Raw genomic sequence first — 15,456 nt, 5'->3', positions numbered from 1 at the left:
AACATCTGCTCTGGGTGAAATATGCCCACAACTCCCTCACCAGCTCTGCCACCGGACTCTCCCCCTTCCAGTGTGTGTATGGCTATCAACCACCTCTGTTTGCCAGCCAAAACAGGCGCCTCGCTACATCGGACCCTTTCCCGTACAGAAGGTCATCAGTCCCACGGCAGTTCGGCTGCTGCTGCCCAAGACCATGAGGATACATCCCACCTTCCACGTCTCCAAACTCAAACCGGTGCACGAGAGCCCCCTGGTCCCGGCAACACCGCCACCTCCTCCTCCATGCTTCATTGATGGTGGACCAGTCTACACGGTCCGGCGACTGCTCCGCTCTCAACGAAGGGGTAGGGGCATCCAATACTTGGTAGACTGGGAGGGTTATGGTCCTGAGGAGAGGGCATGGGTCCCCGCTGGAAGGATTTTGGATCTGGCCCTCATCGCCGACTTCCATCGCCTACACCCCGACCAGCCCTCCATCCGACGGGGTCGACGTAGGGGTTCTCACCATACGGAGCCACTTCCGGACCCTGCCGCCACCCCTGCTCCAGTGTCCGAGTCTTCCGACAGTGAAGATGGTGTGGAGGCTATGGACACTGACCGGTCAGAGGAATTCTGACCCTCCACCAGTATTCCCCCTCCTCCTGCCCGTCTTGGTGGGTCTGCGCCTAGGGACTTCTGGAGCCGTCCCTTGAGGGGGGGGGTTCTGTCATGGTCCTACCTGTGGTTTTCCTCTCTTAAGGTAACATTTCCACTCCTCTCCACTCAGTATTACCTGCCACGCCCGCATACTCCTCCTCTTATTAACTTTCAGTAGCTGTCATTGGCTGTTGCCTATCACCTGCTCCTCCTCTGTGGGTATTTAAACTGCAGTCCTCCCAAGCTTCAGTGTCAGATCGTCTTCAAGGCATCAACTCCGTCAACTCTTCAGTCCTGGTAACCTGACCCTGCATTTCTGTCCCTAATCTTGCTACCTGATCTGTGACTCTGTGTTCCAGCCTGTTCCCTACTCCTGCCTGTTGTGCTGTCCTGTCTGTCTGCTGAGGGACTGCTTGCTGGGAGACTGCCTGAAACCTAAGTGCTGTCAGCTTACAGCCATGCTACTCTGACAAAGCCTGATCCTGTCTAATCTCAGAAGCTAAGTAGGGTCGAGCCTGGTTAGTACTTGGATGAGAGACCGCAGACATCACCACCATGCTCCCACCAGCTATCCCTGCCTCTCTGGCCACTGAACTTCACACTCCCTTTCCCCTGCTATCAATAAAACTCAACATTTAACTTGTGCTCTTGGGTCCTCGTCTGTTTATCCTGACAGGAGATACTGTCCACTCAGAAATGTATTTAAAAATAAAGGTTCTGCGTATCTCCTGAAAGTTGGCATGTTGGCAGCAGCGAGCCAGGCTGGCTAGTTCAGAGAACTATGTTCCAAAGGAAGAATTATGTTTCTCTTATTTAACCAATGGCAAACACACCATGCCATGCCAGCATGTTAGTAAAGTGAAAGTTCTGTGTAATTTCCAAAATATCAATACTCCCAGGTCTGTTACATGTACTGTATTTATAATCAATTAGAAAAACTTTGGCCAAACTTTTCAGTCAAATTGAGCATAGTTCTGCCAATTACTGACTTTGCTATTACTATATGTTAATTTTTTAGATACCTGTCAAGATATTTTAGAGAGGGTGTATATTGTAAATGTATAATACAACCAAATGTAATATCTATGTCAGGATACTGGGCATATAGCCAAGTTTAATCTTTAGGAAAGACATTATTTTGTGACTTGACTATGTAACTGAAAATATGCATTATCATTTCTTCAGGGGCAGAGAGTGGACACCTAGGGAAAGAATAACAATAGGATATGAAAAGGTCTCAAAATATTGAGAATTGATTCCTTGTGAAGAAAAAACAGATGCAGTAAGCAGTGAAGCAGAAAGGCATGCGAGGAATGAGAGGAAAGAGTCATCACTATTCGCTGAGTTTTCTGCAAATCAAGGCATGTTTATCAGTGCATGCAGAGACCACAGGGAGGTTGAAATAAGACATTAGCATAGGAGGTTTAACTGTGCTGAATATATCACCACAATGGTAGCCACACCTTTCTTTAATATCCAGTAATACAGAACATTTTTCAACTTGGTCATCAAATCTGGATAAGTATTAAAAATAAAGTTTTGAAATTGTATTTTTAATTTTGAATGTTTGTATTTTCCTATAAACTTTACTCCGTGATGAACCTGGAGATAAAGATAACGATGAAGCCCCATCATCTGCAGTTCAGCATTTGGCACGTAAAGGTATATCTAGTTCTACAGTATATTTACTGTATCCAGTTCATTGTTTTTGCTTAATTTAATACATGTAGCATGTAATACTGTATGTGTGCTTATACATAATACAAGAGACAATGCAAAAATAGCCAACCCCCCCCTCCCCCCACCCACCCACCCCCACACACACACACACACACACAATTTAACCAATTATTTAACCAATGACTAACTTTTGATGTAATAACGTAAGATTCCATTTTGTGATCAAACAATTCATCTTGTAGTGGTAGTGGCCAATCAGATCATAAAGATGTGCACCAAGAGGACAGTGCTGTAGTCAAGACCACTTAAACCAAGACCAAGTCATGACCAAGAACAAAGTGTATCAAAACCAAGACAAGAACAAGACTTTGATGGGTTGAGATCAAGTCAAAACCAAGAGCAAGGCAGGGAGAGACCAAGTCATGACCAGGACCAGATGAGTGTGGTGAAGGGGTGCAGGGAGGGGTGGCAGCCATTAACAGGAGGAAAATTTCAAATTAGCAATAAGTCACGTTATTGGTCACATTTCAAGCAGGAAATTTTACATCCAATCACAGTAACAGTGATAACAAATAAATCAGACAATGCATAGGCAATTTAGTGAAATCCCCACAGTTGTGGTCTTGACTGATCTTGAAATAAAATCCTGAGTCCTCTATATCAAGTCAAGACCGATTAAAAATGCAAACAAAATACAGCACAAATGGCCTGAGTATTCACAAAGTTGGGACACTGCATATTGTTTTGCATGTAGATACGTTTCTCTGTCTAATGCTCCTGAAACTCCATTCACATCACAAGGAGGATACTCCAATGGGATGAAGGCAGTGTATAAAGAATGGGGGGTTTAAGTGACATGAAAAATCAGCAGGTCATGTCAATGCCATGTTAGCCTAGAGTGAACATAAAAGTATTCTCTTATAACTATATACAACAGCCTCATTTACCCATACTTGACTTACTGTAACATTGTTTGGGGATGCGCCTACCGTACAACTCTACACCCTCTTATAACCCTCCAAAAGAAATCCGTAAGAATAGCAACTGCTTCTGACTTTCAATCACACTCGGCTCCCTTGTTTCAAAAATTAAAAATACTAAATATCCATGATATCAATAAATTACAAATTAGTATCTTCACATTTAACTTCCTGGCAAACAATCTCCCCAATATATTTGACAGTTTCTTAAATCCTAATTCACTTGTACATAATTATTATACCCGACAAAGGAATCAGCTCCATATTCCTCTCTTCCGCACATCATTAGCACAGTCCTCCGTAAAATATAAATGTGTCACAATATGGAACAGTCTTCAGACAAATATACCAACAATTTCCTCTTTTCTGATGTTTAAAAGTGCCCTGAAAAGCCATCTCATAAGCCATCATAGTCCCTTGTAATAGCCTCATATGATCAGTTCTTATTTTGATTTATATCATTAAAGTATTTAATTATCCTTATTGTATTGTTATCACTCTCTATGTATTATATTACTTGTATTATTTTATTTATAGTCACGATTATTGGTAATTAAGACTATAATCAATCTTAAATAAGTATAGAGGAGGAGGGCCTAGTATAAGCGATAAACGCTTTTTCCTTCCTCCTGCACTTGTTTTTTTTTTATTGTTTATTGTATTATGTTCTTTTTTGTTGTGCAAATAAATAAATAAATAAATATTCTGACAAATTCGTCTGTGGTAGGTTCCTTAGACAAAGCATACAAAAAAAAAGGTAGAAGAAAACCGCACCTATATTAAAACTGTTTCTGAAGTGCTTCTTCTTACAGCAATGCAAAACATTTCACAAAGGGGAAACCATGTACCATGTAAATGCAAAATATGCCAGTAACACCATCCATCCATTATCTGCAACCGCTTCCTGTGCAGGGTTGCAGGCAAGCTGGAGCTTATCCCAGCTGACTATGGGTGAGACGCGGGCATGGGCGCCGCCAGGGGGGGAAAGGTTAGAACAATTCTAGGGGCCCAGCACTGCCATGGGGCCCTTTAAGGGGCTGATAATATGCTTTTAATGATTTTAATAAGACTTTTGAAATAACAACAATGCAATATTCCATCTGGTAAAATGAGCTAATTGAACAAGGTTGTCTATTTCTTGAGTTCTTCAACATATTGTCATTTAACCCTCCCCCTTTTGCGAAATGGTACGGTCCAGTTCTGGTAGAAGCGCGATGCGTTAAATCTGTGTGCTGATCAGTGCAACGCTACTTGCTGCTGTGTCGCGGTGCAGCAGCAGCCAGCCAGCCAGCAGTGGAGTGCGTACAGTCTATGATCGCTAAATATGAAGAGTGGCTGTCAAAAACGTAAAGAAAGGCAGCTGAAAGCTGAGAGGGACCGGAGAGGCAGGCAACTGGTCACTCAGTTTTTCCCAAAGAAAGGTAGCCATCGCTCACATGTGTGTTCAAAATATTAGCGAATGGTAAATGAACAGTATGAATGTGGTTGGATTAGTCTATCAAGAGAACACTTTTACAGTTTGTACAGTGACATTTTTTCCATTTTAATAACTGAACTGACTTGTGTGATAAATAAGATGAAATATTACGTTATGCTGGTGCTAATAACTAGTGCTAATAACCGGTTTCATAACTAATGAGGTGCCCTAAATATGCATAGATTCAGCCTCAGGGGGACCTCCGCCCTACCAAACCACTGAACCCCCCTTTGGAGAAGGAGGTAAGCAGCAATACAACCCATAAATGCTTTAGGATTGAAGTTTTTAATGAGCGAGCGCCATATACAGTTTGCTATATACAGTGCAATTGTGACGAGGGTGGGCAAAGTTGAGGGGCCCAAAATTCTAATCTTTCATGGGGCCCAAAATTTCTGGCGGCGCCCCTGGACGCGGGGTACACCCTGGACAAGTTACTAGGTCATCGCAGGGCTGACACATAGAGACAAACAACCATTCATGGTCAACTTAGAGTCACCAATTAACCTAACCTGCATGTCATTGGGGAAAACTAGAACACCCAGAGGAAACCCACAGGGAGAACATGCAAACTCCACACAGAAAGGCCCCCGTTGGCCACTGGGCTTGAACCCAGAACCTTCTTGTTGTGAGGCAACAGTGCTAACCACCACACCACCGTGCCACCCAGTAACATTATGCAAAGTGAAATTTTGGAATGCCTGTCAGATATGGTACGTGAAGACAATGAGAAAAGTGAATTTCTCTATCATTGCAGATGAAACAAAAGGCCTAAAAATAAGCAACTGTCATGGGTACTAAGGTACTATTACATGTAGGTACCATGCATGTAAAAACCTTACATGCAGACTACCAGCTGTATTATATATACTTCACGAGATAGATGTAGAGAACAGGGGGGAAAGGTCTGTGGAAGCACAAATAGACCTCACCTTTATTGGAACTCTAACAGTAATTAGGAAGATTCTTGGGGACACCAAGTTGCTTTCTGACACTACAGGACACTTTAGAGGAAAATACAGGTGAGTCCATCCATTCATTATCTGTAGCCCCTTAACCTGTACAGGGTTGCAGGCGAGCTGGAGCCTATCCCAGCTGACTATGGGCGAGAGGCGGGGTACACCCTGGACAAGTCACCAGGTCATCACAGGGCTGACACAGAGACAAGCAACCATTTACATTCACACCCATGGTCAATTTAGAGCCACTAATTAGCCTAACCTGCATGTTTTTGGACTGTGGGGGAAACCGGAGCACCCAGAAGAAACCCACGCAGACACAGGGAGAACATGCAAACTCCACACAGAAAGGCCCTCATTGGCCGTTGGACTCAAACCTAGGACCTTCTTGCTGTGAGACAACAGTGCTAACCACTACACCAACACAGGTCATGGTTTGATAAACTATGGTAAGACCCTGGACATGGCAAAGCAGTTTAATATTGCAGTTGAGAAAAGAGGGAGTTTCAGAATGAGTGGGCATATTACAATACATTAATGGCACTTTAATAGCAGACACTCTTATCCAGAGCAGCATACCTAGAGCAGCCTGGGGTTAGGTGCTTGGCTCAGGGGCACGTCAGCTGGTCCAGGGGATCAAACCAGCAACCTTTTGGTCCCAAAGCTGCTTCCCTAACCATTAGGCCATGGCTTCACCCCACTATAGGATCTATATTGTTAAGGTATATTGTAAAGTCCACTATAGGACAACATAGGTACAAGTAAGGGGGCAAGAATACATTTAGGAAGGGTGTATTTTACAGGTACCTCCTTTTGGATAATTTGAATGTAGAGATGAAGAGGCTTTTCAGAAAAAGTGTACAAGCATTGAACCTCAAGAATAAAATTTTTTTACTGGAAGAAACAGTTTTAAGTTTGGCCAGTCTGTATGAATGTGATCTTGAAGATTACATTAGATTAGATCACAGTAGCTGCATCAGCCAAGGAAGGTTGTTCAGAAGAAAGCACAGTATGGGAATAAACTGTCCTGTGTCTTTTGAGTTTATCACATTTATTGACCCATACAAAAAAGTGGTATCATCATTTTTTTTCCGTATGTCAGCCTTGTCTGTTAGCAGTGCTATTTTTGAGTGCAGCTTCTCAGTACTAAAGCTTATAAAAATAATTTTAAAACAACTATGAGTGATGAGAGACTTTGCAATATTGGAATAGTGAGTATTGAGGGGAAGAGAGCAAGATGACCAAACTTGGATGATTTTGTTTGATGCTTTGCCCTCTGTCACCATAACAGGTGTATACAGCTAGTATAACTCCTTGATGTGATGCGTGGGGTAAACCTTATTGACAGAATTAAAAAATAAAAAATTCTAGACACCACTGTCAAGCGGGATTGAAGGTTGCTTTTATTTTTTCTTTTATTTTATTTTTATTTATAATTTTTAAATTTATCATTACCTTTACGGGGCGGCACGGTGGTGTAGTGGCTAGCACTGTCGCCTCACAGCAAGAAGATCCGGGTTCGAGCCCCGTGGCCGGCGAGGGCCTTTCTGTGTGGAGTTTGCATGTTCTCCCTGTGTCCGCGTGGGTTTCCTCCGGGTGCTCCGGTTTCCCCCACAGTCCAAAGACATGCAGGTTAGGTTAACTGGTGACTCTAAATTGACCGTAGGTGTGAGTGTGAATGGTTGTCTGTGTCTATGTGTCAGCCCTGTGATGACCTGGCGACTTGTCCAGGGTGTACCCCGCCTTTCGCCCGTAGTCAGCTGGGATAGGCTCCAGCTTGCCTGCAACCCTGTAGAACAGGATAAAGTGGCTAGAGATAATGAGAATGAGATTACCTTTATTTTTACGGTTTTATTGTTTCCGGGTTCGAACCTCAAGGCTGATGGGGGCCTTTCTGTGTGGAGTTTGCATGTTCTCCCCATGTCTGCGTGGGTTTCCTCCAGGCGCTCCGATTTCCCCCACAATTCAAAGACATGCAGGTTACAGTAGGCAAAATATGCAGCAACTGGGGTTGCACAAGCCAGTGCATACTTAGTGCAGGTCCCAAGTCCAGATAGATTGGGAAGTGTTGCGTCAGGAAGGGCATGTGGTGTTAAAACCTATGCCAAATCAATTATGCGGATCATGATGATCCACTGTGGCGACTCCTAAAAGGAGCAGCCGAAAGAGGAAGAAGTAGTTGTTTTTATTTTTACAACTTCTAAATACTGTATGCTATACTGTTAACTCTTTAAATGTAATACAACCATGATACGCAATTTTAAAAGGCTCCTGTCACTGAATGAAAATATTTAATTGGTCAATGTTTCAAATCTGACTTTGTAAAACTGTAACCATTTTTATCCTGTATTAATATGAAGTGAGCACAAAAAGAGAAATTAACAAATGCATGGGCATTATAATGTTTAAAATAAACAGTCTGTGGTGGGTTTCCCAAAAGTCTCTTAACGCTAAGAGCATCTTACCTAGGAGAGAGAGGGTTCATTGTATTGCTTGCGCTACCATTTAACGATGATCTTTGTGCTACGATGCTTTTGGGAAACTTAGGCCTGGTTGTTAATAATGTACAGTTTATTGTTATCTAGAATCTAAGGCTGTAATTTTTACTATTTTACTTTTTACACATTACTTAAATGTGCCACCCTTCTCTGGGTCTGTGCTCCAGGCTGGCCCACCCATCAAAAATTTTCTAGACCCGCCCCTGAGTGACGGAGGCTTAAAAACTAAATCCCAGTTAATTAATTTTTTTTTTTTTTGTAACACAATGCTGTTCAGTTTAGCTATGTTACCCTTGACCACTAAAACAGCAAATGCTGATAAAATCCATGAGAACCCCACTGACATGGAGTTCTAATAGATTTAATCAGTAGTGTGACATAGGGATACCCATCAGAGTGGAATGAAATCAGCATGGACAGTAGCTGCTGAGTCTGCTTTCTGAGCTCTCTGCTTGTGTGTTGATGGGAGAGACGCTATGATGAAGCTAATGGAGTGGAAAAGGGCAATCTTGCCTCAGAAGAGATAAGCACCCCCAACACACACACACACACACACACACACACGTTTCACGCCTTCACTGCCTGAAATGAAGCAGTCAAGCGGAACACAGCCTCAGTTTAATCACTCCACAGGGGGTGAAACACATGATACACTCCCATCCCACCACCCCATATGCACTGCTTATGCATTCTCACCTGGGGCAGTACTTACGAAACTCAAACCATGACTACAGTATTTTGAAACCTTATTTGGAGTTTACACTTGGGTGAATATGCTATACCTCATAATAGATCAGCAAGAACATGATATCCCTTGTGCACTACTACCGAGTTAATTAAAAGAAATCTCCAGAAAATTAAATTGAGGTAATTGAGTGTACATATTTACTGTGCAAAAGTCTAACGCACATGAAAAGAAATGCTGTAGAGCAAAGATGCCTTCAAAAAGAATGAAATTAAACGTTTCTGTATTTAAAAAATACCATAAAAGAGCAGTAAATATGAAAATGAAACCGAGTTGATATTTAGTGTAATGAGTCTTTACTTTTAAAAAGTAGTCTCAGGTTCAATTTGTTCAGTTTTATAAGGAAATGAGCTATAGGATTTACTGAGCATCTTGCACAACCGGGTACAGTTCTTCTATATGTTTTTTGGTGTCACACATGCTTCTTTTTTTTTCACCAAAAACCCAGCAGCCTTCATTATGCTTTTTAAATGAAAAGTGTCTCGTACATAACATGTTGCTTTCTTTACAGACATACAAACATTTTTCTGTAATATTTATTTTTGTGCTGGAAAACTAATGCTGGGCGGCACGGTGGTGTAGTGGTTAGCGCTGTCGCCTCACAGCAAGAAGGTCCGGGTTCGAGCCCCGTGGCTGGCGAGGGCCTTTCTGTGTGGAGTTTGCATGTTCTCCCCGTGTCCGCGTGGGTTTCCTCTGGGTGCTCCGGTTTCCCCCACAGTCCAAAGACATGCAGGTTAGGTTAACTGGTGACTCTAAATTGACCGTAGGTGTGAATGGTTGTCTGTGTCTATGTGTCAGCCCTGTGATGACCTGGCGACTTGTCCAGGGTGTACCCCACCTTTCGCCTGTAGTCAGCTGGGATAGGCTCCAGCTTGCCTGCGACCCTGTAGAACAGGATAAAGCGGCTACAGATAATGAGATGAGATGAGAAAACTAATGCTTGGAAATCTAAAATGTTTTTTCCTGACTCTGTATTGTCAAAGTCATCAAAAAAAAAAATTTATATTTCAAAAACAAATAAGGTGCCTAATACTTTTGCACAGTACTGAATCTGACCAGTCTTGCAGCTAGCAAGGCATACGATCATATATTTCTCATAAAGATTTAAAAAAAGTATAATCATAAAATTATCATTTCTCTGACTGAATAATAAAGTTCATCCAAAACTGTATACTGACACAAAAAAGTGATCCACACTTTAAATAAAATAAAAAAAAATTAAAAATGTAAAAAGATGCATCACCGTCAGTCAGTAAGGACCCTCCTTCTTGCTTTTCATTGGCTAATCTCTCAGCAGGTGTGTCTGGTGGGTGTGGCAGAATTCTACCTGGAAATCTTTATAAAACCCCATTCTTATCTACAGTTAAAATGTTACACGCAAAATGTAACATCTAACACCAGCAGACTTGTACAATTTGGATGATATCATAACTGAAACTGTAAAGGATTTAATTAAGATCAATTAAATAAAAAAATAAAAATAAAAAACAGGAGAGGTGTACCTTTTCACGTATTGTTTATCCAAATAAAATAGACAAATAAACCACAAAATTGAATTTCTTGGAAATAAAGAATGATCACTGTGAGATGAATAATCCCACATCGAAACCATTCAGATGGATGTGAAGCTTCTTCTTTAATTAGATAGCTTTAAGACTGCACTTGCTAAGACCAGTTTCCACTCAAAGTCTCCACATCACTGACCAGTTAATAAGTTCTGTTTGACATAATAGACTTAAAGTTAAATCTATACTGAATACAGAAATGTCTCTGATGCTCATAATGAAGTTTCATTCACACAATTAGCACTTTGTGACTCTATAGGTTATCGCCCAGATGAGTCTGGTTCCTCTTAAGGTTTCTTCCTTATGCTGTCTCAGGGAGTTTTCCCTTGCTACTGTTGCTTGCTCGTTTGGGATAAAAATGAATAAAGATGTAAATGTATGGCTATTTATAAACATTTTAGAATGTATATATTATTGCAAAGCTGTTTTGTGACAATGCGAATTGAATAAGAATATTATATTTATGTATCTATTAAAATATGAAGAATTAATCTGCACCCATGAATGAATGAATGGAAAAACTCTCAATAGCCCTGTTCTTTCTGCAACATGTGCTTCTCTGTTCCTCTGTACTGCATGGTGAGGTGCAGCTCAACTCAACACCACTTTAACTGTGAAATACATGAAATGTCTCTTTGTTTAACAGAAGCTCAGTGATTTTAAACATTAAACATAAAAGAGTTAATATGGAACATAAACACAGTGACAGCATTCTGCTCCCTGTTTTCCTATGATTTTCTCAGCCTCATTACATCTCTCTCTCTCTCTCTCTCTCACACACACACACACACACACACACACACACACCCCTAACAGACCTAAAAATGTCAAATTATAACTCCAAAAATTATTCCTTTCACCAAGAAAGGACATTTTACCTTTTAACAATTATATAACTTACTGCATTTCTTTCTTTCTTTCTTTCTTTCTTTCAAATCACAATGATCCATATCTTTATTATCCTTATTATCATAAACATATTGTATTGATGAACATGATTTACAAGGTTTCATTTGTACACATTTTACACATCAGAGATTTTCTTTCTTCCTTTTTGGAATGAAATTCAGATAAAGTATTACTCTACTATCTCTCTCTCTCTCTCTCTCTCACACACACACACACACACACACACACACACACACACACACACACACACACACACACACACAGTGGATTTGTCATTTTGCAGACATCATGAGACTGCTGTAAGTCTCTCTGACCATTCTGCTGAAACACACACACACACACACACACACACACACACACACACACACACACACACACCTAACAGACCTAAAAATGTCAAATTATAACTCCAAAAATTATTCCTTTCACCAAGAAAGGACATTTTACCTTTTAACAATTATATAACTTACTGCATTTCTTTCTTTCTTTCTTTCTTTCTTTCTTTCTTTCTTTCTTTCTTTCTTTCTTTCTTTCTTTCTTTCAAATCACAATGATCCATATCTTTATTATCCTTATTATCATAAACATATTGTATTGATGAACATGATTTACAAGGTTTCATTTGTACACATTCTACACATTCTTCCTTTTTGGAATGAAATTCAGATAAAGTATTACTCTACTATCTCTCTCTCTCTCTCTCTCTCTCTCTCTCTCTCTCTCACACACACACACACACACACACACACACACACACACACACACACACACACACACACACAGTGGATTTGTCATTTTGCAGACATCATGAGACTGCTGTAAGTCTCTCTGACCATTCTGCTGAAACACACACACACACACACACACACACACACACACACACACACACACACACACACACACACACACACACCTAAAAATGTCAAATTATAAATCCAAAAATGATTCCTTTCACCAAGAAAGGACATTTTACCTTTTAACAATTATATAACTTACTGCATTTCTTTCTTTCTTTCTTTCTTTCTTTCTTTCTTTCTTTCTTTCTTTCTTTCTTTCAAATCGCAATTATCCATATCTTTATTATCCTTATTATCATAAACATATTGTATTGATGAACATGATTTACAAGGTTTCATTTGTACACATTTTACACATCAGAGATTTTCTTTCTTCCTTTTTGGAATGAAATTCAGATAAAACATTACTCTACTATCTCCCCCCCCCCCCCCCCCCCCCCACACACACACACGCACACACTGTGGATTTGCATTTTGCAGACATTATGAGACTGCTGTAATTCTCTCTGACCATTCTGCTGAAACACACACACACACACACACACACACACACACACACACACACACACACACACACGACGGTAAATTCCAGAAAATATACTATTCATCTAAAAAAAAAAAAAACCACACTTAGAAATCCATGTCCTGCTCATGGAGCTGTAATTAACCCTGATCCTTATCTATAACCTCTAACAGCCAGACCTTATTTCAAATGTCAATATATGTTTTAAAGAGCATGCATATTTTTTTTCCTTTATAAAATAATTTTTTTCATCGAATTTCTTTTCAGCCAAAGCACCAAACACAATTTCGCTGTTTATTTGTAAACGAATTGTGTTTGTAAACTCGATGTCCAGTGAACATTTATTCGTTTATTATAAGGAAACGTTTAGATCATGGGATGGTTTTATTTCTGAACGAATTGCTGTCCGGTGCTTCTTCTTTTTTTTCATTAAAAAAAATCCACCAGCACTTAAAAAAAGCCGTTTACAAACACATGAGGACTTTAAAACATTTTTCCCTCCCTGATCCTATAATAAGAGGTGAAAAGCCGAGGCCATTTGTCAAGGTGCTGTCTAAACGCAAGTGATGCATGGAAATGAATTTGCTCATTGACACGCAGCATCACACACTCCCTGACCATGTACCATGCAATCTCAGAGAGCGAGCTAGATGGAGGACAAAAAAAAAACAAAACAAAACACACACACACACAAAAAAAACCACACACACACACACACACACACACAGGGTTGAATTAATATTACAGGGTTAAGTCCAGCTCGAGGTGAAGACTGGAAGGTTTTCTTCATCACTGCAGATGTTGATTTTGCTCTGCAGTCTCCTGCATCTGTAAATCTGATCCATGTGAGTTTAGGGATTTGTCCGTGCCATGGACACTTCTGGAAAATGTGAGTTCTATTCTTCTTTTTTTTTTTCCCCCTGAACAATATTTGCATGTTGCAGCAGGTTTTAATGGAAATTATGGGAATTAAATCAGTCCAACACTGGCAGTGCATCTACTGTAAGATATCACGATTTTCATCTGACTTGGATGATAAGGAAGAAATACAGTAGACTGCTACCGTAGATTTAGAATAAAAAATTAATTCGTATTTAAGAAACGCTTTATTACTGTATGTAATCCGTCAGTCAGGTTCAATACCCGAACTGATAATCATGGCTAATCAGACACAAGATACACCACCAGACTGTCTTGCTGGAGCGGTTGGGGGTTAGGTGCCTTGCTTAGGAGCACTTAAGCCAGTCCTGTTGGTCTAGGAACTCGAACCAGCAACCTTTTGGTGCTAAAGCTGTTTCTCTAACCATTAGGTCATGGCTTCCTCTATTATATAATAATAATAATAATTATTATTATTATTATTATTTTAAAGATAGCAAAATATTTAACAAAGCAAAATATATATATATTTACCTGGTAAGTTTCAGAGAGTATGTTTTGGTATTTCTCTGGTCAATGAGATGAGATTTCTCGGAAGTGGCTCGCGCCTCCATCCTCCAGTCTGTAATCCGGAGTCGCGCTCGCGCTAATCGGAGTTAAAATGAGTGTGAACCGGATTTCAGAAGAAAGCACCTGGTTTTTAAATCCCGCAATAAAGACCGGTCCAGCTCATTTTCAGAGGTGAAAAGGAACGAAACGGGATCAAATCTCTCTCATCTGAGCAAAGCGCAGCGAGGAGAAAGTTGTGAATGCGCCAGGCTGAACTTGCCCGGGTTTATTAGAGAAGAGGCTTTTGTGCAAAAGGCGCGGCGCGGAGACGCAGAGAGCCCAGTGCGCGTGCACGTGCGCGCGTGCACACACACACACACACACACACACAACTGTCTTACTGTCCTTGTGAGGAGATTTCATGACACTAAATCGAACCCTGATCTTGATTGATTGATTGATTGATTGATTCCGAACAGTAAAGAAGATATAAAAACAAACAAACAAAAAAATAAAAATAAAAAATGTAATTATCAAAACATCATCATAAACAGAATAGCGTAGCCACAAGGCAGTAACATAATGTTCGGAAAGGATTAGGAAGAAGTAAATAACTTATCAAATCCTAACCCTCTATACCACCGCTAATCAAACGTCACTTTCCACCATAATAAACTATACTAGTGCATCTCAAAAAAATTAGAATACCATGAAAAAGTTCCGTTTTTTTCATAATTTAGTTCAAAAAGGTAAACTTTCATATATTCTATATTCATTACATGTAAAGTGAAATATTTAAAGCCTTTTTTGTTTTAATTTTGATGATTATGGCTTATAGCTCATGAAAAGCAGAAATCCAGTATCTCAAATTATTAGAATATTCCCTAAGATCAATCAAAAAAAGGATTTACAATACAGAAATGTCCAACTTCTGAAAAGTATATTCATTTATACACTCAATACTTGGTTGGGGCTCCTTTACCATGAATTACTGTATCAATGCGGTGTGGCATGGAGGTGATCAGTCTGTGGCACTGCTGAGGTGTTATTGAAGCCCAGGTTGCTTTGATAGTGGCCTTCAGCGTATCTGTATTTTTGGGTCGGGTGTTTCTCATCTTCCTCTTGACAATACCCCACATATTCTCTATGGGGTTCAGGTCAGGCAAGTTGGCTGGCCAATCAAACACAGTAATATCATGGTCAGCAAACCATTTGGTATTAGTTTTGGCACTGTGGGTAGGTGCTAAGTCCTGCTGGAAAAG

At 40.3% G+C, this 15,456-nt stretch overlaps 1 protein-coding gene across 4 annotated transcripts in view; it reads right to left on the bottom strand.

Annotated features, from left to right (window-relative positions):
• Window positions 1-14,479, bottom strand: part of slc30a2 (solute carrier family 30 member 2) — a 43,154-nt gene extending 28,675 nt beyond the window's left edge. For all 4 annotated transcript variants that reach the window (XR_009654061.1, XM_060914179.1, XM_060914180.1 and 1 more), the window contains exon 1: window positions 14,180-14,479. Coding sequence is in view for 3 of the 4 variants with exons in the window: in XM_060914179.1 (XP_060770162.1) it covers window positions 14,180-14,259 (80 nt within the window). In the remaining variant the exon portion in view is untranslated. The remainder of the gene's footprint in view (window positions 1-14,179) is intronic.
• Between the last annotated feature and the right edge of the window lie 977 nt (window positions 14,480-15,456).

The sequence above is a fragment of the Neoarius graeffei genome, chromosome 2 (genome assembly GCF_027579695.1).
Source record: "Neoarius graeffei isolate fNeoGra1 chromosome 2, fNeoGra1.pri, whole genome shotgun sequence".
Lineage (NCBI taxonomy): Eukaryota > Metazoa > Chordata > Actinopteri > Siluriformes > Ariidae > Neoarius > Neoarius graeffei.
The sequence above is the reverse complement of the archived record's forward strand: the minus strand, read 5'-3'. Positions and strand labels throughout refer to the sequence as shown.